The sequence below is a fragment of the Doryrhamphus excisus genome, linkage group LG15 (genome assembly GCF_037039965.1).
Source record: "Doryrhamphus excisus strain RoL-2023G ecotype Guam linkage group LG15, RoL_Dexc_Guam_v1.1, whole genome shotgun sequence".
Classification (NCBI taxonomy): Eukaryota; Metazoa; Chordata; class Actinopteri; order Syngnathiformes; family Syngnathidae; genus Doryrhamphus; species Doryrhamphus excisus.
The window spans coordinates 4,218,945-4,242,485 of NC_136371.1; the positions used below are offsets into that span (position 1 = coordinate 4,218,945).

Here is a 23,541-nt window from a genome sequence, read left to right on the forward strand (position 1 = left end):
GATCGGTGGAGGGGATCAACGTTTTTGTCAATGTCGATACCGCCCCTTTTCACTGATATCTGCCGATACCGATCTGTGACCGATGGATCGGAGTACCCCTACTTTTGACTTGTAGGCTTCTGTTTTTCGCTTGTGTCCGCCATGTTGTGTGTCTTCTTTGTCTCGAATTTAAATCAAGGGTATTGATATCAATAATCGATCGAGAGATTAAATATTGTTTTATATCGCCATATGGAAATATTATCACACTCATACACCCGAGACACAACCATCCAAATAAATCAAATGTATCATCATGACAGGCCGACATGCATTTTTTCATAAAAAAAAAAAATTATCAACTACTGCATATTGGGGATTGTAGCTGCAAGCAATATCAGTTTTTATCTTTTGAGATAGTTTTAATTATGGCTGTTATTCTTTAGTGGACTACAGTTTACAGTATAGTCCTGGTCTGCTGGGTCTCATGCCAGCTTTGTGTCTCTATATAGGTCACTTGTCTAATACAATATATGTTTAGATGAATTCCTGTGACCCTGCCTCGCGTATCTGAAGATTAGAATGTAAAACTAAAGCACGGACTCTATCAGAGGTTACTGTGGTACCCATTCCCCGTGCCAAGTGAATAACCCTCATAGAATTTCTGCAATTATACCGGGGGCTTACCTTCCATCTGCAATTTGAAGAGTTATCTTCTATGTCAGTGGTATTTACAGGACATGTTCCATTTTTAAAACTAATCTTCCCTTTTAAAATGGACACAGTGTCCAGTGAAAAAAGAATCAGAGTTTGTGGCAGGAAGTTTGCGAGACACTCATCTTGTCGCACCGCCGCAAGGCTTGTTTACTCAGGAATTCACGACGGCGTCCAAATAAAAATAAACGATCATTGCAGCCTGCTCACAAAATAAACATTCTCGGAACTCTTAAAACCTCGTCTCTTAGAGCCTAGCTTTTGTCTGATTGGTCAACCCAAACTGAAACCTGTCATACGTTAATCTCCTATTCTTACAGAGAAGAGCATTGATTGCGACTACCGACAGATTATATGCCGGCATCAGTCGTGCACACACAGCCCCCTTTGGTCCACAAACAGGAACAGCTGCTCTTGCTCGTCCCTCCTCCTCGCCACCCGCCTCCACTACTACTGCCGCGGGGGGGACCAGGGTGATGTAACCTAGTTATGCCGCCAGCCAGCTCCTCACGTGACAGAGGTCACTCATCAGACCACGTTACCGTCACCGGGGCTGCAGGTTGTGAGAACCGCACAGCATCCTCAATCTCTTTTCCTTGCAGAATCTGGAATAGAATTTAAAAAAAAAAAAAACATAATGACCAGATGTTCCTTGACGGCGTTGATCAATAAGCAGCACAGATCTTAATCTCATCTTGTTTGACATGCACTGACGTCTAAATCAGGATGAGCTTTTAGGCTGTGGTTGTTCACAGCAAAAAAAAAAAAAAGGGTTTCATGTAAACAACATGCTCTGTCCAGGAAGTAGGCTGATGCCAAATGAATTTAAATCTATTTCTCAGTGAGGCTTTGAGGCATTTGTATCATTTGCATAATAACCTTGAAGATGCTCCATCTTGCTTGTTGCGAAGTCCCTGTTGGGAAGATTGCTCGAGACAATTGCAATAGAAACTTTAGTGGTACGCAACATATCATAAAAGCGCAAAGCTGTTTTTGTATGTGAATATCTTGTTTTGCCAAAAATACAAATATAATAAGCCTGATTTCATGGATTTGGTGTGGAATTATTAACAAAAGGCGCACAGAGGTCACAGTATCAACTCATCAGGTGTCTTTGTTTTACCTCTGTTGGGTTTCCTGTAAATATAATTGATGCACACATTTACATCATCATGAATGGTTTGGTTTTTTTGATGCAAATATGTGCAAGAATAACCGTTATGACCACTGAGGCTACAAGTGAATCATGCTGATGTAATCTTCATGTGTGTGTGTGTGTGTGTTTGCATGCTGAAGTCATCTACATCTGCAGAGTTTATCTCTCTAATAAGCAAATGCTTGACAGTGCGGCACAGATGAAAGTTGGCAAGATCCTCTTATGCGAGGTTCAGCCCTTTTATTCTGCATGTGTTCGAGTGTTGTCACAAGAAGGCAAGAGGAGAGAGGCTCCTCTGTGGAATAACTAAACTGGCTTTCCACCACAATTTGTGGCCTTATCTGAGATTGTGACTGCAGCCAAAATCCTTGAATTGACTTTATAGTGGTGGACAACATATGAAGTGTGGGCTTTTTATAGTTATCATTAAGAGTGCTGTACCTGAATGCAGCACAGTGTCATGACATTTCCCTTGCCGTCCTCAGCGGCTCTGCAAAGTCTGCCACCTGCTGGTCCTGCAGTCCTCAGCACAGCTACAGCTTTTCACCTTGATTACTATTGATTTTGTCAATGCATGCAGTCATTCAATCCAATAAGCGACAAGTCGTGAGTTCATATTGTAATTGAGTGATTTTAATTGCTTGCCTCCCTTTTAGCCATAAATGCACTGCAGATTAATGAAAAGATGCATACTTGAGGTCATATCTGTATGAGGATTAATTACTGTAGCATGAGATTAAACGTTAATATAATGTGGGTATTGTCTGTTATTGGTTACTAGATGATGGAGTTTTCTGTTGTAATGTTCTGGACTATGTTCACACAATTCCAGTTACATGGAGGTCAACAATAATTATTTCATACTTATCGCCATTGTTGCAATACTTTTTTTTTTTTTTTTTTTTACATATTATGGAGTTAATAAGGATGAAATGCTGTACACAAATTGAATTTATGTCCAAGCGGTTCATGTGTCTTGTAATTCCAGGCCCGCCCGGGTGCTTCTGTCCGTCTTGTCATCACCATGTCTGCCCCCACGCCGTCATCCTCCTTTCTCACGCTTTGTACTTTGTGTTTTAATGGTGGTCGGTGCTCTTTATAGCTTTTTTTTTGTTTGTCTATTAGTCTAACCTAATAGCAACTCATGCTAGTAAGAAGCTGTACTTCTGTCAAGCTAAACTAGCTTAATGTGCATCTGTGTTTTGGCTTCTAAACCTGCATGTGTATACCCCAACAGAACAATGACAATGAGACGCCACTGCACTGCGCCGCTCAGTATGGGCATTCGCAAGTGGTGCGACTACTGCTGGAGGAGCTGACGGACCCAACCATGAGAAATAACAAATTTGAGACGCCCCTGGATCTCGCTGCACTGTATGGCCGCCTAGAGGTGGTCAAGTTGCTTCTCAGTGCCCACCCCAATCTGCTCAGCTGCAACACCAAAAAGCACACACCGCTGCATCTGGCCTCCCGGAATGGACATCTGTCTGTCGTGGAGGTGCTGCTAGATGCTGGCATGGACATTAACTACGAGGTGTGTGTTTTGTTTTTATTTACGTATTTGTGTTTTTACCACAGTGGTCGAAGCAAGGCACATAAATGCTGTGTATGCATTTTTCCACTTTTTACTACCCTTTTGTTACCCTTGTATTCTCATGTTAAACAATGCTAAAGTAAGTCAGGGGGGTTAACAGTAGCTCCTAACCACTTTTAGTAGTTCTCCAAAGGATTCATTCATTTATTATCAACTCATATAATGACAAAATTAGAAAGTAAGGTTCGGCAGTAGTCCGAAGCACTTGGGAGTGTGACCAATCACAGCAGAGTGGGCCTGCCCAGAGGTCATTGGTCGAATAAATGTAGACAGAGCTGGAATAGGTGCAGATTCTGGAAGATGCAGAAAGTTATTGTCTGTAGCTGCTTTATAGGAGTCCACAACTCAATACCAAGGACCAATGAGCATAAGCACAGTGGGCCTGCCCAGAGGTCATTGGTCGAATAAATGAAAACAGAGCTGGAATAGGTGCAGATTCTGGAAGATGTAGAAAGTTATTGTCTGTAGCTGCTTTATAGGAGTCCACAACTCAATACAAAGGACCAATGAGCATAAGCACTGTGGGCCTGCCGAGAGGTCATTGGTCGAATAAATGAAAACAGAGCTGGAATAGGTGCAAATTCTGGAAGATGCAGAAAGTTATCTGTAGCTGCTTTATAGGAGTCCACAACTCAATACAAAGAACCAATGAGCATAACAGTTCCCTTTCCATTGAACAAACGATGACAAACATGCTGATATTGCAGCATTTCCTGTGGCTAATGCGACTTCCCATTCAAGCTCTACAATTTCACGTTCACAAGCACTGTAAATTCCAAAAATACAGCTCAGTCATGCACCCCCAGATGTGGAAAGAGGCGCCCCGGGGCTCGGCCGCTACCAAAACGGTGCCATCCACCTGTCTGGAGATGGATTTTCTTTCCTTCTGCACAACTTCTCATCAAAACCAAGGCTTGTCTAGTGACTTCAGGCCGTGCAAACATGCTGGGTGCAATTAGCATGGTCCTGTGAGCTGAAAAATGAGCTGCTTGTACTCCGAAACTACATGAGCTGTTTACTAGATGCTCAACTGAATACAACCATAAGATAGTAGTAAGATGTTCATTAAAATGTACAGATTGGTTGAGATAAAGTATTGGAATGTACATAATGGCATACAAAAGGAAGGTCATGACAACAGCCAAATTTTTAGTAAAACATTCATTAATATAATATTTGACTAAAGCTTTCTGAATAACATTGTCGGCTGTAGTTATAGACATTAGCAATCTGTGTCTCTATTCCTCTCATCAATTCAATTGTGTTTTTTTTAGACCGAGAAAGGCAGCGCACTCCACGAAGCAGCCCTGTTTGGGAAGATGGACGTCGTGCAGAAGCTTCTCAGCGCAGGTCAGATGTCAGAATCACTGCTTCAGATTGCTCCGAAAATGAATTAATTCTGGAAAAAAAAAAAAAAAAAAATTAGAGCACAACCCCCCGTCTCTTTGCTGGCTCTCAGGTATCGATGTGAACATGTTGGATCAGAAGGGCCTGACAGCGCTGGATACCGTCAAAGACATGCCCTCTCAGAAGAGCAGGGACATAGCGGCGCTCATCCAAGGTATAAGCGTTGCATACTTGCAAATGTTTGATTTAAGTCGCCGTGACTACATCTTTGCCTGATGCAGGTCTCGGAAAACCACCTGACATGGACCTACCCCCTCCACCAATCCCTCCACCTCTGGAGAGTCCGACTCTGCGGAAAAAGGGTAAGATTAGCCAGCAGCTCATTCTTTAATTTGAACAGTACACTACATGATCAGCTGTTTTTATAGGTGATCTGGAGAAAATCAGCCAGCTGATCTCCGGACTCGCCCCGGAGCCTGAGGAGGAGAGTCCCTATGAAGCTCTGTTTGAAGCTACCTCTTGCCATTCATTTGACAGCCTGACTAGTGGTAAATCCTCAGATAGGGACTCCGGACGACCAGACAGCGAAGCGGGGAAGGTCAGTTGTTGTTGTTTCCCACCATATAGGTCAGGGGTTGGGAACCTTTTTGGCTAAAAAAGCCATGAAGGCCAGATATTTTAAAATGTGTATCTGTGAGAGCCATATACATTTTTTTAAACACTGAATGCAATAAAATGTGTGCATTTTTATGTAAGACCAACGGTTTTAGATAATGGGCTCTAATTATGTAGACCAGGCACACTACCGCACGCCAATGGGGTGTGGCCAGCACACTTTCGTGAGCAGCGCAGTGTCTAATAATAAATCAAATACTTGTTTCCATTAATACAACTTCTGCTGCTGCATAGTTTTGCACCGTACTCCGTAGACGTATTTCATTCTTTTGGCCATCTTCGTCAGAAGGCTTGGTTCTGCAGCTTTATCTAGGTGACTATTTGACTAAAGGAGGAAAGTTTATATTTACATGTTGACATCCCAATGACCGAGGTAGACTACCGCATTACCCAGTAATAATCGAGTTTTGGTGTTTGACCTGGAAAATATCAGGAAAGATGGATATGGTTGGCCGTATTGCAGTAGAAAATAGATGGATGAATTAAAATGCATAAAAAAGTTGTTGATTTTGAATATTATTTTAAGTCATTTCTGTGATGTTTACTTTAAAATGTTAGCAAAAATAAATTTTTATTGTAGTAAGAAATGCTTGAGAGCCAGATACAGTCATCAAAAGAGCCCTACCTGGCTCCCGAGCCATAGGTTCCCTACCTCTGATATAGGTGATGCTGGATGTTAAGTGTGATAATCCCATACTCCCACTAGAGGGAGACAGTGGAGCTAATCTGTCTACATGGTAGCAATCTTGCTCAACTTTGGCACCATGGACTGTATGTGTATCTTGTAGAAAGATCGTCTTGTACACTCATCACATGCCGCTCCTGGTCTCGAAGAAGAGGTGAGCTCAGAGGTAAGGCCATTTCAAATGGATTTTGTTGCATTTGTTCCACATAGATACTCAGTCTAATTTTTCTACCAATCAGTTTTCTTCAAAGCACCACAAATTATTGCAACACAATACAGCCAACGTATCATTCTTTACCCCTTCATTATTTTGTAATAACCATTTATGTGTTGATTTGGTGTAACATTCTCTGTACAATGAGCCAACGCCTTGAGTGTTCTTTTATCCAAATTCAATAAAATTAAATATAATTCAAATAACATAAATCATAATAATAAATAATAAAATAGTTTGTCTATATGTGCCCTGTGATTGGCTGGCCACCAGTCCAGGGTGTACCCCGCCTCTCGCCCGAAGACAGCTGGGATAGGCTCCAGCACCCCCACGACCCTTGTGAGGAAAAAGCGGTAGAAAATGAATGAATGAATAAAATCAATAATAATAATAAATAATAAAATAGTTTGTCTATATGTGCCCTGTGATTGGCTGGCCACCAGTCCAGGGTGTACCCCGCCGCTCGCCCAAAGACACCTGGGATAGGCTCTAGCACCCCCACGACCCTCATGAGGAAAAAGCGGTAGAAAATGAATAAAATAATACAATAATAAAATAATAAATTCAATATTTTAGCCAAATAAGCCCCTCTACCTGCCCACACGCACAACCAAAACTGTAAATTATTATTTATTCTAAATATTTAAATTATTTGTACAATTTACTGTTTACGCCGTACATTGTTGTTCATATTTGATGTCATCTATTTATTTTCCACATTATTATTTATTATTATACAGGAGCCATGCAACAACATTTCGTTGGCAATTTCACTGCTGTGTTATTGTGCAATGACAATAAAGGAAGTCTATGTCTATTCTTTAAATTCTTATTGAGACGCACAGGACTGAAACCAGAACGAGGAAAGTGAATACAACAAAAACTCTTTGCCTGTCATTTTGTTGTTGTTCAACTCTTCCGCCTTCTTCGTCATGTTCCTCATAGGCTCTATTCACCAATAGCAGTGTTGATGAGAGAGGAGAGCCTGCCGAGGAAGAGGAAGATCACACATATGAGTTGTTGCTGACTGCTCAAACCAAAGTCCTACCACCAAGCCAAGAAGGTAACAGAAAAAGGAATATACTATATGAACAGAGACGCCCAAGCGTTTTGCTTCTCAAAACAAAATGCTTGAATAAGATTAAGACATAGTATCTCTTAAAGGTAATGCTGACTGGTATTTGCAGTATATTCTTACATGTTTTATGTTTTGACTCCTTAGATGGAAGTGCATGTATCCAGTCTTCCAACAGTGTCCTACCTCAGGTATTTATTATATATGTTTTATGTATACACTTTTGTTGCAAGAATTTACATTTTGCATTGTTGGAATATAAGGTGGTTCTATTTGGGGTTTCAAAATGCAGAAAGATGAAATGGGTATGAGACAGCAATCGATTGCAAATAAGCTTTAAAATGAAGCATAAACATGAGGTATTAAAAGGTGGGAGAAGGTTTTATTCTCTGATGAGAAAAAAAAATGAACTTTAACAGTCTTGATGGTTTCCAACATTATGCATGACAAGGAGATGTTTTACACATGGAAGCTTCAGGTTGTGCAGGGTTGTCAAACGGTAGATGGGTATGCGCAGATGTTGACTGAAAGCCCTCGTCTCTGTGGTAATGCCTTGTTTTTCCAACGGGGCAATGCTATAATTGACAATGCCCGGAAAATGGCCACCCCTGGCAAGTCTCCGGCCACCCCACTGGCCATCTCAATATTGCAGGTATCAACTTATTGCCACCCGTATGTGATGATCGGTGCCTCGGCCACCCCAAAAATTCCTGACTCCGCCACTGACTGTGCCCAAACCAATTTTTCATATGATCAGCTAGAATTCCTGTGTCCCTTTTTTTAATGTGTTATTTCTATCATAGGGGGTCTTATGGTCTTACACTTGTGATCAGTTGAACAGCCTTTTTCACTGGAATGTTTGCAATACATTATTTCTTCGTTTTTGCATTTTGAAGCTCCACCTAGAACCTCCTTAAGAACAAACTGTGCAAAATATAAATTCATGCAATTTTTCAACTGGTATCCTTTCTTCTGCAAATTGTCATTGCATACAGTATGTATAGTTTGTGGCTCACCAGCTTAGTACATGTGTGTACAGGATTTAGTATGCCAGGATATGTATCATATTTTTAATATCATACATAGTCCCAAGGAGTTGTAGGCCTGATGATAGCACTGTGTTTATATGTACGATATGTATGTGTACATATGCATTACTGTGTACATTGTTTGCATGTATGCAATGACTTCCACATTGTGTCATGTGATATTGGCCAGATGTCCTACAAAACCGGGTCTGAACTGGGCATTTACACATCACAGGGAGTGTTTGGGTGCTATCAATTGATTGGCAGGCTAGAATTACCTCACCGTTTCTCCTTCCTCTCTTCTACCATAGCGTCAAGTCAACACCCTAAATGATTCCGGACCACCAAGCTTGGCAAAAGATACACTTCACCCTTCCGGACAGGTGGGACAGCGGGCATCGGGAGGTAGGTGTGGACGCCAGAGTCTTATTTACCTCCCCCAGGGAAGCTTTGTAACGTCAAATTAGCTGTTTACACCTTTTGTCACCTTGAGTGTTCTTGTTTATGGAATAACTTACTTTTTTTTAAGAGGAGTCTGGGTAATTTGGTGTGTATGTATTAGAAATACATACGAGAGGCGGGGTACACCCTGGACTGGTGGCCAGCCAATCACAGGGCACATATAGACAAACAACCATTCACACTCACATTCATACCTATGGACAATTTGGAGTCGCCAATTAACCTAGCATGTTTTTGTGAATGTGGGAGGAAAACCCACGCATGCACTGGGAGAACATGGCTGAGGGTGGAATCGAACCCTGGTCCTCCTAGCTGTGAGGTATGCGCGCTAACCACTCGAATGCCGTGCCACCTGTTTGGGGATTATATACAATCAGTTATTGAATATCAATTATTACTATATTATTATTATTTTAATTATATCTTGTTATTAAACAATTTTAATTGCGCTGGTGAATTTATTTTGTAAAAAAAAATCTCTCAACTTTTCATGCATACTGTTTAAATCAAAAGTAGTATTAGTCACAAAATTTAATTCTGCTCACCTTTTAATTGTCATTACTTCTTCTACTATCCAACTGTGGACCAGACCTCAGGTCACTCAGCAAGGTGGGGTGTAAAATGTATGCATGGTCAGCCATATCTTGTCTCATCAGTCCCACAATGCAATATTGTCCCCAGCAGGAATGCAATGCACTGCACTGCTCTGTGTGGAGTTCACATAATTACATTGCGCTTAGTCCTTTTTAAATAGGTTGCATCATGCAGTCCATAATAAACATGGTTTCACAGTTAGACTGTGAATAAAGTGAAAGTAACTGGACATGTAATAATACAGTTTTGGTGCACTGCATCAGTTTTTTTTTAATCAAAACATGACATCATAAGTGAAACACGGCGCTTGCGGCGCCAAAGGAAACACTTCCACATCTGCGGTGACCTAATCTATATAAACCGCAATACTGGAGAAATACCTGGAGAGGGTTAACTTGGTGGAAGATTGTTGAAACCAGATCGATGTGCACAGAGGGCGTTCACACTGCTTCAAGTTTTGACAGGGATAGTGATGTATGTGCAGGGTACACCCACTCACCTCTTTTTTTTATCATACCCAAACCCTCGCATACTTCAAGTTCAAGTGTTTAGCAGCATGTGACGAGACTTCCACGGTGTTGGCACGCACACAAATATGCCTTTTGTGGGGCAGGGTTGTGTTTTTGTTTGTTTTTTTTGTTTTAAACTGAAGACATGCCTACTGTTTGAAGATGGTCTTTGTTTTTTTTTTCCCTGTGACCGCTGCCCCAGTTTCCCCTGTCACCAAACACCCTGACCCTATCACCCTGACGGAGACAGTCCATGCATCCGCTGTGCACGCTCCCTCTCCATGTGGCACTGTGCTAATTACCCCGAGTCTAGCCCACTGAGGATGAGGCGATTCAAATTTCCATTCCTGAGCCGTCGTTTAGAGTCCAGAATTAGAAGTCAGAAAAACACATAGCCGCTGTCACACGGACAAACACAGGAGTGCACAGTGGAACTGCAGACTTTGGAGCCAAGCTAGTGTTTTGTTCCAAGCTGAATTGCGCATTTGATGGAGGGAAGGAGACTTTTGAGGGAGGAGAAGAAACTGTCATTGTTTTTAATTGCACTTGTTATGCCATCTCATTAAGGAGTTGTTTCTGTCGGAGAAGGCAGCTTATGTAAGTCAGTCTTTGGATTTGTTTTCTTTCTGGACTGTGTTTTTTTTATACGGTGTCTTTATAGGCGAGAAAGCTTGGTGTCATTTGGAGCGTTGTTTCTTGCGATATTGTGAGGAAAGTGTGATGAAGTCAAGTGACCTTTCCAATGGAGAACATAGCCTGTGACCGAATTGCAAACGTTCAGCACCAGCAGCTGGTCGTCAGATGGCTGCAAGCTGGGTGTGGAATCTTGACATTTTTCTCGCCAACTTTTCTCTCCCCCTCCTCCTCCTCTCACCATCACCCCTGCTAGGAAACAATTACAAAACTGTTTCAGCGCCTGTGTGGGCGGTTTCTTATGGAGCCATGCCCTGAGGATCTGACACAGTCTTCCATCCACTTAACCAGCCTTCCCAAACAAACTCTCCCCCTCTAACGCTGACCTTGTATGTTTTTCCTTCTCTCTAGATAACTCCAAGCTCATCCAAGATCAGGGTGCAGGTGTCCCGGAACAGTTCACCGGCCTTCTTCACGGATCTTCCCCCGTCTTTGACTGTCACGAGGAGCCCTTCAGGGTTCCAGGTGTCCTGCCGCCCTGTCAGAGTCAGCCACAGCTGAGACCCAAAGTGAAAGAGCAAGCGACTGCCGCGCCGCCTACCCGTCCCAGTATGGCCGCCATCCTTACAGACTGCGATCCGAAAGCCATTTACGCCACTGTGAACAAGGAGCCGAGGGACTTGGGGGCAATGTCTGCCGGTAGGATCCGCCCTCCCGGGGACCTGAAGCTGGCCCGCAGCCTCTCCAAGTCGGACTCGGACTTGCTCGTGTCGCCTCCTAACGAGGAAGACGGAGGACTAGGGAACCGAAGTGAATCCGTTTCCAACTGTAGCAGCGGGAAGAAAAGGCTGGAGAAATCGCCGTCATTCACCTCAGAATGGGACGAGGTAAGTCAATGTGGCGTTCGATTAAATAAAGGTTTAAGTTTTACTTGACAGTCACACCTAACTCTAATAGTGATAATCACATGTCAATCAAAATCTGTGTTTTATTGCTTATTGGTAATGAACAACAAGTGAAATCACTAGGGTTCTTGCGTTAAAGTTGGAGGAACATTTGCCCGGTTGACTCCGACCAGTAGAAGATCAGTCAGAAATACTAATAAAAAAGCAGACATATTAAACCATGAAAGCATATTTTAAGGTCATGGCACTGAATTGTATAAAGCAGGAAAAAAAGAGAATGTAAAACATTCCTAGATTTTAGAACTGAGATTACGCAGTTCAATACACTTTTCTCACTGTGCTCTTTGTAAAACATCTTAATGTACAAAGCTTCCCTTGTTAAATCAGCTTGACTTAAGCCCAAACAAAAGGCGTTTAGACCATAACCACGGGATATTATTATAATAATGCAAATATTTCCTCAGTCTAACTTGGTTTTAAATTCATTTGTTAATGACATTTTTCTTTGGGGGTTGTTCACAGAGTGTCCTGTAATGTTCATTACTAAATTTCACAGTATGGCGATGCTCAGTCGGCAAAATGTTAGTATTGCAAGAGGAGGAGATCAGACGGAAGAGGAGGAGGTGGGGGATAAATCCAAAGAGAAGCTAAGAAAATAAGACGACAGACGGAGATTTGAAAATTTAAGACTCATAGAGGAGGTGCACATCTTCCTTCCTTCAGCTCTGGTCTTTTTTTTTTTTACTTGCAAAGACTCCAAGCCTGCCTGCATGGGAGAAAAATCAGGCAATGCTAATCACGTGACATAACATCCCTCATAAGACAATGTAGAACGTGCTATTCTCAACAAACAAATAAACTCAGTGACTAAGAGAAAAATAACGGCGCATATTTTTTAGGGCTGTCAATTGATAAAAATATTTGATCGTGATTAATCACATTTTGTCCAAAGTTAACTCAGAATTAATCATGTTTAATCTCAGATCTATAATAGACAGGGTAAATCTTTATAGAAAATGATTTGATAAAAAAATAATAATATACAGCCAGCAAGCATATTTTTTTATTACTATTTTTTATTATTATTAGCATATTAGCTCTTAAACTCACCCACAAAGGTTCCGCAAATACACAATGCGAGCACAAACATTTTTTTTCCATTACAGTATCAGCTCAAAATAATATTTGTTTATGGTTACTGGTTTTAAATTGTAAATGTGAGTAGAAAAGCTTATTTGAACATTATTTGGGAAAATAGTCATAAAATATTTAGTTAAAAGTGCAAACTCAGTGTAATTTAATTTCTCTGGTAAAACAGTCATCAAAATATGATTACATATTAATGATTATATTACCGTAAGCATTATATGATTACAATACTGTAACTATTAGAAATCCCCCAGTTTTTAATGTTTAACGCGAGTTGCGCTTTGTCCTCCTTTGTTTGATGGCCCTTGAACACACCATCTACATTCTCCCATGCACAGACAGATCTATTTTGGATGTATTTGGATGTACTTTCCCCCTTTTTTCCTTTACCTCACATTGGCTCCCAAATGCTGACACCATGTGGGAATGCATAAAAGTAAGATCTGATGACTTTATTGAGTGCTAATGTGCATAATTGTGGCGCACAACATGTCTCCCACCAAGCAAGGTGGTGGCTCTGTACTCATTTTGTTCTTTTAATTTGATGTTGTTCCTGCCATCGTTTTACACAATACATAATGAATAGGATCAAACTTATTGCTATAATGTTTGTTTTACTGAGGTGTTGAAAATCTCACACATTTAAACCGTTATCATAGTGACTACCTCCATCTTCGTCACTTTTGGACCAGCCTCCAAATAGCATGTCAACCAATGATGATGCTCATAGTTCCTGCTCCAACAGACAGTCATATGTACCATTGTCCAAGGTCCCAAGTCATGCACACACTTCATATAGAACATCTTATTTTAATCCGGTTTGTTCAACAATTGCATTGTTCTTCACCTTATTTCCCCTTCTACAGCTGCACCCCTCCTTCACCAATTTTTGACTTTGGAGATATGCAATCGTGGAACGTCTGATTTTTAAGGCGAACAGATTTGACTTGCATGAGGTCTCGGTCTCTTGCATGAGGCCTATGCTTCTCAGGAGATCTGAATGCGAGTGTGCACTGGTGTGTAACGTGCATGCTAATGTGGCTTCGGATTGGTCCGCGGGATCAGACTGGAGATGACAATCTGGGGGGGGGGGGACACAATGTGAAGTGCACAGATGGGAGGAGAGAGGCTTGCAGACTGACGGAGAGGGGCCACTTTGTTTCAACTTTTACTTTTGAATTGGTACCCAGAAGACCCTATAGCCGATATGAAGCCTGCCTTTGTGAGTATTGATCCCCCCCCCTAGAGGCTCGTTGTACCGTGTCCACCATGGTAGAATTGAACAGGAATATAATCGATGCTTTCTAGCCTGATTGTACTGTAGTATTCATGTAAAACCTGAATATTTGATTGTATTTTTTTTTAATTTAGGTTCTAAGTAGAACTAGACCTTTTCTTTAAAGCATAAGCATATTATTACTTGAGAATAGTTAAAATATTTTTTTTCCCATTACCCCAACTAAAAATCGAGTGAATCTATTTTGGCTAATACTAGGAGATAATTTGTGCTCAGGGGGCGGCACGGCGGTTTAGTGGTTAGCGCACAGACCACACAGCTAGGAGACCAGGGTTCGATTCCACCCTCTGCAGTTTGCATGTTTTCCCCGTGCATGCGTGGGGTTTCTCCACATTCTAAAAACATGCTAGGTTAAAAATTCCAAAAACTCCAAATTGTCCATATGTATGAATGTGAGTGTGAATGGTTGTTTGTCTATATGTGCCCTGTGATTGGCTGGCCACCAGTCCAGGGTGTACCCCGCCTCTCGCCCAAAGACAGCTGGGATAGGCTCCAGCACCCCCGCGACGCTTGTGAGGAAAAGCGTTAGAAAATGAATGGGTAAAGGTGACTATAGGGGTGTTATTTTATGTCTAGAGGGCTCTAAGAATATTATAAACCAGATTCAGAAATTTTTGCTGATTGCGAACTATGAAAGTATTGCATTTATTTATGAATAAAGAATCCTGGTTTTCTTTTAGTGTAAAGGAAGCAATATGGCTGTAAAGAATTGAAAAAAAGACTCGTCAGATTTATGTTATGTCTGTATTTGTATTTGTAAAGAGCAAAACCATCTTCCTTAGAAATGTCAAACTCTTGTAGTTGTTTGTATGACAACTCACTGATTGCCGAAGAGGCGATGTTTCCAAGTTCCGCAGGGGGGGGGACCTTGTTTCTAAAACAAGGAGCAATGACATTGGACTATCATTGTACTAGTTGACGGGGACTGCTGACAGTGCTTTGTCCTGCTGTGCCATTGAGATGACTGCATTCCACTGTGATGCATTTGTCTCCCACTTGACGTCATTTGGTAGTCGGCAGCTTCCATCCGAGGTGTGCGTTCATGCCAACTTCCCAGTCGGAGGCTTTTGTTCCCTCTATCTGCCTGAAAAGCTTCATCATCCTTTGTCGGTCGGTGCTGTGTTGTGTTGTATGAAATCTTCCGAGTCTATTAATGAACAATAAAGTAGCAGCCAAGTCATCCTAACAGCGGCAATGCTGTCAAAAGTTTGATGAATGAGCTCCCTTGCTTTTAATCTCACGCTGGCTCCCTCCGCTTGGTCAGTGACTTCTGCCCCCTGCCTATTGTGTATGCTCCGTCGTAGTCGGCCTCTCCCACAATGCACCCCCGTCCCCTTGTTTCAGGTCTCCGTCATGAACTGTATGTCCAATTTAAAAAAAAAAAAAAAAAAAAAAAAAAAAAAAATGTTTACTCCATACACGAGGGGTGGTAAAACTGCCTTGTCACACCTGAGCGGTAGGCATGCATGAAAGGGGAGGCACAACCCAAAATCTGAATTCTCTCTCAGCAGACAGTGGCGCCGTCTCCCAGCACAAACCCACCGGGCTCTAATTCCTATGACAGTGTAAGACACCCATCCTCCATATATTTAAATATCTTCTGGTCGTCTTGGGATTTGGTTCTGTCCTCTTCAGGGGCGTTTTTTTTTTTTTTAAAGAGTTAGATTGGAGTTTGTGAACCCTTTTGAAAAACATAATAACCATGATTATTTATTTTGTCCTCCAAGAAACTCAAGAGGCTTTTAAGCTGCTGAGTTTAACAGCAGCAAAAAAGGATTAATCCACTTGCTCTTTTGGAACATATTAATCTGTATTTATTTATTTACTAAAAAAATTATATACAGTATTTATTCAACAAAAACTTCAATTTATTCAACTTCAAGTCAATTAGCATTGTCATTATAGTCATTGTTATTGTTATAGTCATTGTTTGACAGCATGCATGATGCATTGTGTAGAGATGCATGAACATACTTCAAGGGCTTATGGTGGTCTGGGATTTCTTTTGTTATTCTTTTTAATAACCTCAATAATAACTAAGGACAACATGCATGACATTCACCTTTCTTTTCAGCAAATGACTGTTATGGTCTTTGCCAAAAAAAAAAAAAAAAAAATCTTGATGCTTTTATGTGCTATTTTATAGTTTGATGCAAAGGGGTGTCTTTTGTCATTTCTGGTAAAGCGGTGGAGGGGCTTGAGGAGTGATGGGTCCCACAGGTTCTAATCCCTCTCTTCTGTACTTGTGCCCTCAGATTGAGAAAATCATGACGCTGATTGGTGCTGGCATCGACTTTTCCAGAGATCAGCAATACGCTACTCCAGGTACAGTATGACCGTTTATGCTAATAGGGCAACATAACCAATTCTACTGGGCAGAATCTCACAGACAGTGAGTATGCCCCCTCAATTTTTCATTCATTCATTCATTTTCTCCCACTCATCCTCCCAAGGGTCGCGGGGGTTGCTGGAGCCTATCCCAGCTGTCTTCAGGCGACAGGCGGGGTACACCCTGCACTGGTCGCCAACCAATTACAGATAGATATATATATATAGATAGATATAGATATAGATATAGATATAGACCTATGGACAATTTGGAGTCGCCAATTAACCTAGCATGTTTTTTTTGGAATGTGGGAGGAAACCGGAGTACCCGGAGAAAACCCACGCATGCACAGGGAGAACATGCAAACTCCACACAGAGATGACCGAATTGAACCCTGGTCTCCTAGCTGTGAGGTCTGTGCGCTAACCACTCGGCCACCATGCCGCCCCCCTCAATTTTATTCCAGTAAATCTTCTCAAGGGACAATTGAAAGAGTTGTCCCGCTCTACTTCATGCTTCGAATTTTGTTGTTTCACTCTCACACTTTTTCAAAGAATGTATTATGTATATGTAAAATGTATACATACTCCTATTTAAGAATTCATTCATTCATTTTCTACCGCTTATCCTCACGAGGGTCGCGGGGGGGGGGGGGGTGCTGGAGCCTATCCCAGCTGTCTTCGGGTGAGAGGCGGGGTACACCCTGGACTGGTCGCCAGCCAATCACAGCCTATTTAAGCAAATATTACGTATTTTTTCGAGCATTCAAATGGCTAAATGAACTAAAATTCAAATATAAGGCATTCAGAAGACGCATTCAGAAATGTTGTAATATGACAGGGGTCTCAAACTCAATTTACCTGGGGGCCACTGGAGCTAGGGTCTGGACAAGGCTGGGCCGCATCAGGTTTTCCAAAAAAAAAAAAAAAAAAAAAAAAAAAAACACATTTATTAAAAACAGAAAAATATACCAACTTTTTCAGTGCTTTGGTTCCGATTTTCTACAATAAAAGCTCTGATAAAACATTCCACTGTTCTCAAATATCTTAATTTTTATTTTTCTGAACAAAGTAAGATGAAAAATAAATAAACAAATCAAGAATAAAGAAAATCAAGGCGGGGGCCTCAAACTAGTGTCCTGCAGGCCACATTTGGCCCGCGGGCCGCGTGTTTGAGACCCCTGGAATATGATATTATGTAGTATTCTACTGATAAAAGCACAGCCGACTGTTGCGGCCATACGCCATGCCAAGCTCACAGTCAACTCTGACCCCAAGATGTCACCTCCTGTCCGCCCCTCACTAAGCTCCCCTGGGGAGGACATTCATCGCAACACAAATGAGCATGAGTCTTATTTATGTCTTAAATGGCTTGTTTTCTGTTATTATTTCTACTATATCGGGTAAAGGTGGGGCTGCACCGCCGTGGTTAGCACGCAGACCTCACAGCTAGGAGACCAGGGTTCAATTCCACCCTCAACCATCGCATGTTCTCCCCGTGCATGCATGGATTTTCTCCGGGTACTCCAGTTTCCTCCCACATTCCAAAAACATGCTAGGTTAATTAGCGACTCCCAATTGTTCATAGGTATGAATGTGAGTGTGAATGGTTGTTTGTCTATATGTGCCCTGTGATTGGCTGGTGACCAGTCCGGGGTGTACCCCGCTTCCCGCCCGAAGACAGCTGGGATAGGTACCAGCACCCCCGCGACACTCGTGAGGAAAAGCGGTAGAAAATGAATGAATGGGTAAAGGTGACTATAGGGGTGTTATTTTATGTCTAGAGGGCTCTAAGAATATTATAAACCAGATTTCGAAAGTTTGCTGATCGCGAACTATGAAAATATTGCATTTATGAAAACGAATCCTGGTTTTCTTTTAGTGTAAAGGAAGCAATATGGCTGTAAAGAATTGAAAAAAAGACTCGTCAGATTTATGTTATGTCTGTATTTGTAAGGAGCAAACCATCTTCCTGTCATGTGCGTCTCTACGGGACCTATCCTGATAAATGACGGTGTCAGGGGAGAGGCAATAAACCTGAGCATCACTCGCATCACTTCTCCCCTTCAGCTTTTAAATGCTCTCATTATTTGAAACTCACCTCCGGGCTTGCATTTAATTACACTAAAACCAAACAATAAAATGCAACCCCCCCCCCTGCACAGTATTTCTGTCATTCTGTCCCTCTTGTTTGTTACGCCACGTACAGGAGAGAGCTGTTTAAATATTAACCACGACGTATGTCAGGGGATGAGCTCATCTTTCTTTGTAGGCTCAAGGAAAGCTGAGAGCACTGCGGTGTATCAGTCGGTCGGTGCCACATCACTTGGCAGCCTCTCTCACGCCCCCCCCCCCCCCCAACACTCTTTATAAGATGCTGTCTCTTTAAGGCTTAAGCTTTTATCTGAATATTCCCAGCTTCACCTCAATGAAGCCAGGAAGATGCCAATGGAAGCCATTGTCATTCATTACAGGTCTGCATCTGTGCGGTGTTGACTGTGGGCCCCTCCGGGTGTCTGATTGGCCCCGTGCCTAGTCAGTTTATTGACGAGAGTGCAAAAAGATGCTAGTCAAACTGAATAATGAGTGGTGCTGCAGGTCTCGCTGAGGCAGTTGCTCCCATTGACAAAAAAACACACCACCTGCAGGCTTTGAAAGCGGAGAATAGACGGGCGGAGTAGTATTATAGAAAGAGAGAGAGTTAGTATGGAGGAGAGTGAGAGAGAGAGATGGTAAGAAGGGGAGAGAGACATCACAGGACAAGACGTAGACGCTACTTCAACATCTGTTCCATTAGCTGTAGGAAGAGGCAACCGAGGAGTCCTGCAGGAATATCGCTGTTGGATTCCATTTTCTCTTATCAAAGTTCATTTTAATGCTCGGATGGACCCTCGACTTGGATTCGACTTGAGCTTTTAGACTGTTTGGATTCATTAAAACCAGTTCTGTTTGCGGGAGTTTGTACAAGGAAGGACACGTTTAAATTTTAGTTACCATAATAAAATATATTTCATGGATGGAGTTGTATGATGCCATCATTTATGCTATGTTGGAATCCGTCCTAATCCGTTCTTGTCCCACCTGGACATATTGTTGTTATCTTAATCGGTGCTGTTCATCCCGGTCTCTTTTCACCACCTAAATGTTTCCATCCACTCTCCTGTGTGGGGTCTTTTCCACGCAGAAATGAGTGTCTCCTCCTCCAAAGAACGTCTCTGATAAAAAAAAAAAAAACATGACTAATTATTAGATGGTGGTCAACCAACTCTTGTCATCTCTACAATCATCTTTGCCTCTGAGGAAAGGGGCGCACTTCAGTTAGGTTTCACCGATTGTGGTCCGGGATCCGCTGACAGGCGGAACCCGCCCCCCCCCTGTACACAGAGGACACTGTCTCCCCTGCCGTGCTGTTGCTGGTGCAGTCGGCGCTGCTGGCCGAGGATGATGTGGCAATGCCACATGTCATCCTCGGAGTGCCGCTGCTACCGGCTCAAAGGTTTCTCGCTCCTGAAGCGCCTTCCCCTTTCGACAGGTGCCTCGGTCCGGCTGCTGGAGCAGTCGGTGGGGGACTGGCTGGAGCTGGTGGGGCTGCCGCAGTACGAGAGCAAGCTGCTCCTCAATGGTTTTGACGATCTTCATTTCATGGTGAGTGCCTTTTATATATTATCATAAATGAATGGGTGTCATTAACTTTTGTTCTTTTTTTTAATTCATTTTATGTTTTCATCTTTTATATTGTGAGCCGTCATTTTATGATGTCATTTATTCTTACAGCTATTATAAAATAGAGGGCGAGAGAGAGCATCCATAACTGTTTATGGAAAAATTGACATTGTAGATCCAATACTGGGAGAATGTCTTTTTAGAGCATATACAGTAAAGTCTCGTTATATCGATATTCTCGGGAGTCGGAAAAAATACCGATATAACCGGACTATCCATATATCCGATCCTGCGCCGAACTGCATTAAAAGTGGGCGGATCTTTGATATGGCATGTAATTTTCTCCTTGAGTTCATGGATTGCGTATCTAGCATGCTTTTGTACTACAATAAATTTTGTACTACAGTAAATAAAAATAAACTTACGCTGTAGTGATTACCGGTTACCGGGACATAATTCACCCCGGAACTATCGATAGGGAAGGTGTTGCCACCCGGAGGGGTAGGCGCGAGGGACGGGTGTTTTCCGCTGTGTGTGCTGCACTCTGGTGGTGGAAGTGTGAAAAATAAAGTTGACTGGCCGTGTTCTTTTTTGGTATTGAAATCCTTAAGCAAAGATTGATTTAAGCTGCTTTTGTATCGATATAAGCAGACCAAATTGGCTGGCGGGAGATGAAAAGGGCGTCGCAGTAACCGGATTATCATAATAACCGGGTATCGTACTAACGGAGCTAATTATATCATAAAAGACTAGAAATTTGCTGGAAAATGAAAATAGTATCGTAATTAGTAATTCGTTTTAACCGATATCGATATAACGAGACTTTACTGTAATTGCATTTCATTAGGCACATATGATGTGTTTTATGTAAGTACTGTATGCATGGACGTATGTTTTGTACAGTGTACATACTGTCCTTACTATACAAGTGGTTGCTTTGAAAGTCACCCTTAATTGTGATATTATAATTCTTCTTATCCGTAATACTTCTGTAAATAAAATAGGATTTATAGAACATCTGTATCCAATGTATTAATAACATCGGTACCAGACAGGACAAGTGTCTCAAAATCTGACACATCAGACTGTTTGTCGCACAAAAAAAGTATCACTCTCTTTCTTCTTCCAATGTTGGATAGTTCTGATAAAACTGACTCTTTTCCGGCAGTCATTGTTTGCAAGATTTTGGTACACCACGTCCTAAACCATGACGTCCAGTGCTGCTTGTTATTTTGACCGACCACAGTCATATTGTTATGGTGGTTGACAAGACAGCCGTGCATCGTTGTGTTATCACCAATCCAGCTGCATCACAAGGACTCACTAGAATGATCCTAAAAATCCCATCGTCATGAAAGTGAAAGTCAATATTTAGAAATAGCATAGCCTCTCTGTCCAAAGCAGGTGAATCAATATACAATCGTATACGTAAAATCAATGACACGCCATGTTTATATCTACAGTATATCTTAAAGAGCTCCTGGAACCCTATCAATAAGAGCCCGACCAATATGGGAGTTTTGGTGCCGATGCCGATATTGAGGTCTAAAAGAACACATTCATTCATTTTGTACTGCTTTTTTCTCACGAGGGTCGCGGGGGTGCTGGAGCCTATCCCAGCTGTCTTCGGGCAAGACTGGAGGCCAGCCAATCACAGGGCACATATAGACAAACAACCATTCACACTCACATTCATATGCGGACAATTTGGAGTCGCCAATTAACCTAGCATGTTTTTGGAATGTGGGAGGAAACCGGAGTACCCGGAGAAAACCCACGCATGCACGGGGAGAACATGCAAACTCCACACAGAGATGGCCGAGGGTGGAATTGAACCCAGGTCTGCGCGCTAACCACTATACCACCGTGCCACCCTAAAAGAACACATATCGTTAGTAAATTGAATTAATCCATGTGATCTGTATCGGTGTGGTCCAGTTTCACTCATGAATGATCGGAATCGGCGGCATCCATATTTATTTATTAGATGCGAACACCAACAAAATATTGTCCCACGATGCTGAATTAACCTTTGCAAAAAAAATAAACTGTTCCGCTTGAGTAAACATGAATGAGCGGCATGCTGTTTCTTGAGAGAGACGACACATTTGCATGATTGCATTTTTGTAAATTCACATCAGGCATCGTTTGATGTCGCAATGTATGCAAATATTTCTTGTTATATTTATTTTTTTGCTTCTAGACTAGCTTGAATCCTCTGATATTTAGTACATTTTGCGGTGGCTTCCACAGTAATTGCAATACAAATCTCTTAACCCACATCTCATACGTCTTTGCGCTACAGGGTAGCAATGTCATGGAGGACCAGGACTTGCGAGAGATTGGGATCACAGACCCAGGCCACAGGAAGAAGATCCTGCATGCAGCACGGTCCTTACCCAAGGTAAAACCAATAAAGCAGAGATGAACCACCTTTGGTTCCTTGCAGAGACACCAATGCTAAGTTTCCTTTTAGTCAAGGGATTGTTATGATGTGTGAGGGTATTATATTAGATTAGATTAGATTCTTTATTGTTTATTTTATATTTTATATTTTATTAACTTTATTGTTATTGCTCATGTCACTGGTACAGGGCAACAAAATGCAGTTAGCATCCAACCAGAAGTGCAATTTTATAAGTACCTTAGTAGTAAGTAAATGTAGAAAAAAAATGGACAGATCGATGTAAAAAAACTATAACAGGCTATGACTATAATACAATGAGGATATGTACAAGGATATAAATGACTATAATATGGCTATTGTAGATTATACAGATTATAAACAGTGTGGATGTGACAATATATAATAACAGTAATATGTACAGTATTGCAATGAAGGGACTAGAGCAGGGGTGGGCAAACTTTGACTGGCGGGCCGCATTGATTTAAAAAAATTGATTGGGGGGGGCAATATTTTATTGTATCTGTAAAAGTGGCATGCAATCTGCTTTATGTGCACTTTGAGATCATTTAATTTATCTCTTTGTAAAGTGAGTTATAAATTTAGAACAAAAATACATTTATTATTATTATTATTTATTATTTTGTATTATTATTTTATTATTATTATTTTTTTTTATTATGTGTTGGGTCCCTTTTTTCAGGAGCACTTAGTAAACAACATACAATATTTTACACGTAACAGTCCACATGGAATTATTGTATCTGTAAAAGTGTCATGCAATCTGCTTTATGTGCACTTTGAGATCATTTATTTGATGTAAAGTGCGTTATACATTTATAATAAAAATACATTTATTATTATTATTATATTTTATTTTTTTATTATGTATTATTATTTTCTTTATTTATTTTTTTAGACCACATCAAATAACGACATTGCAGCTACTTAAACCATGCAAATGTTGAGTTGAAATGAAATACTTTAGAAAGAACGAGCGGGCCATATTCAAACACTTGGCGGGCCGGATGTGGCCCCCGGGCCGTAGTTTGCCCACCACTGGACTAGAGTATGGTTATTGCAGATTATATAAATTATAAACAGTATGATCTATGAATGCAACAAGATAT

General features: G+C 41.4%; 1 protein-coding gene across 10 annotated transcripts in view; it reads left to right on the forward strand.

The window, feature by feature from the left end:
• anks1aa (ankyrin repeat and sterile alpha motif domain containing 1Aa) overlaps positions 1–23,541 on the forward strand; it is a 48,784-nt gene that overhangs the window by 20,338 nt on the left and 4,905 nt on the right. For 4 of the 10 annotated variants that reach the window (XM_058050769.2, XM_058050767.2, XM_058050772.2 and 1 more), the window contains 14 exons: positions 3,087–3,383; positions 4,718–4,793; positions 4,903–5,004; positions 5,072–5,152; positions 5,219–5,388; positions 6,254–6,316; positions 7,310–7,427; positions 7,587–7,630; positions 8,779–8,872; positions 11,077–11,552; positions 15,525–15,581; positions 16,272–16,341; positions 19,877–19,989; positions 22,313–22,411. In XM_058050769.2, coding sequence (XP_057906752.2) covers positions 3,087–3,383; positions 4,718–4,793; positions 4,903–5,004; positions 5,072–5,152; positions 5,219–5,388; positions 6,254–6,316; positions 7,310–7,427; positions 7,587–7,630; positions 8,779–8,872; positions 11,077–11,552; positions 15,525–15,581; positions 16,272–16,341; positions 19,877–19,989; positions 22,313–22,411 — 1,860 coding nt within the window. Of the gene's footprint in view, positions 1–3,086; positions 3,384–4,717; positions 4,794–4,902; positions 5,005–5,071; positions 5,153–5,218; positions 5,389–6,253; positions 6,317–7,309; positions 7,428–7,586; positions 7,631–8,778; positions 8,873–11,076; positions 11,553–15,524; positions 15,582–16,271; positions 16,416–18,934; positions 19,990–22,312; positions 22,412–23,541 lie in introns of those variants that run through there. The other 6 variants (XM_058050771.2, XM_078796419.1, XM_078796422.1 and 3 more) reach the window with 4 other exon arrangements.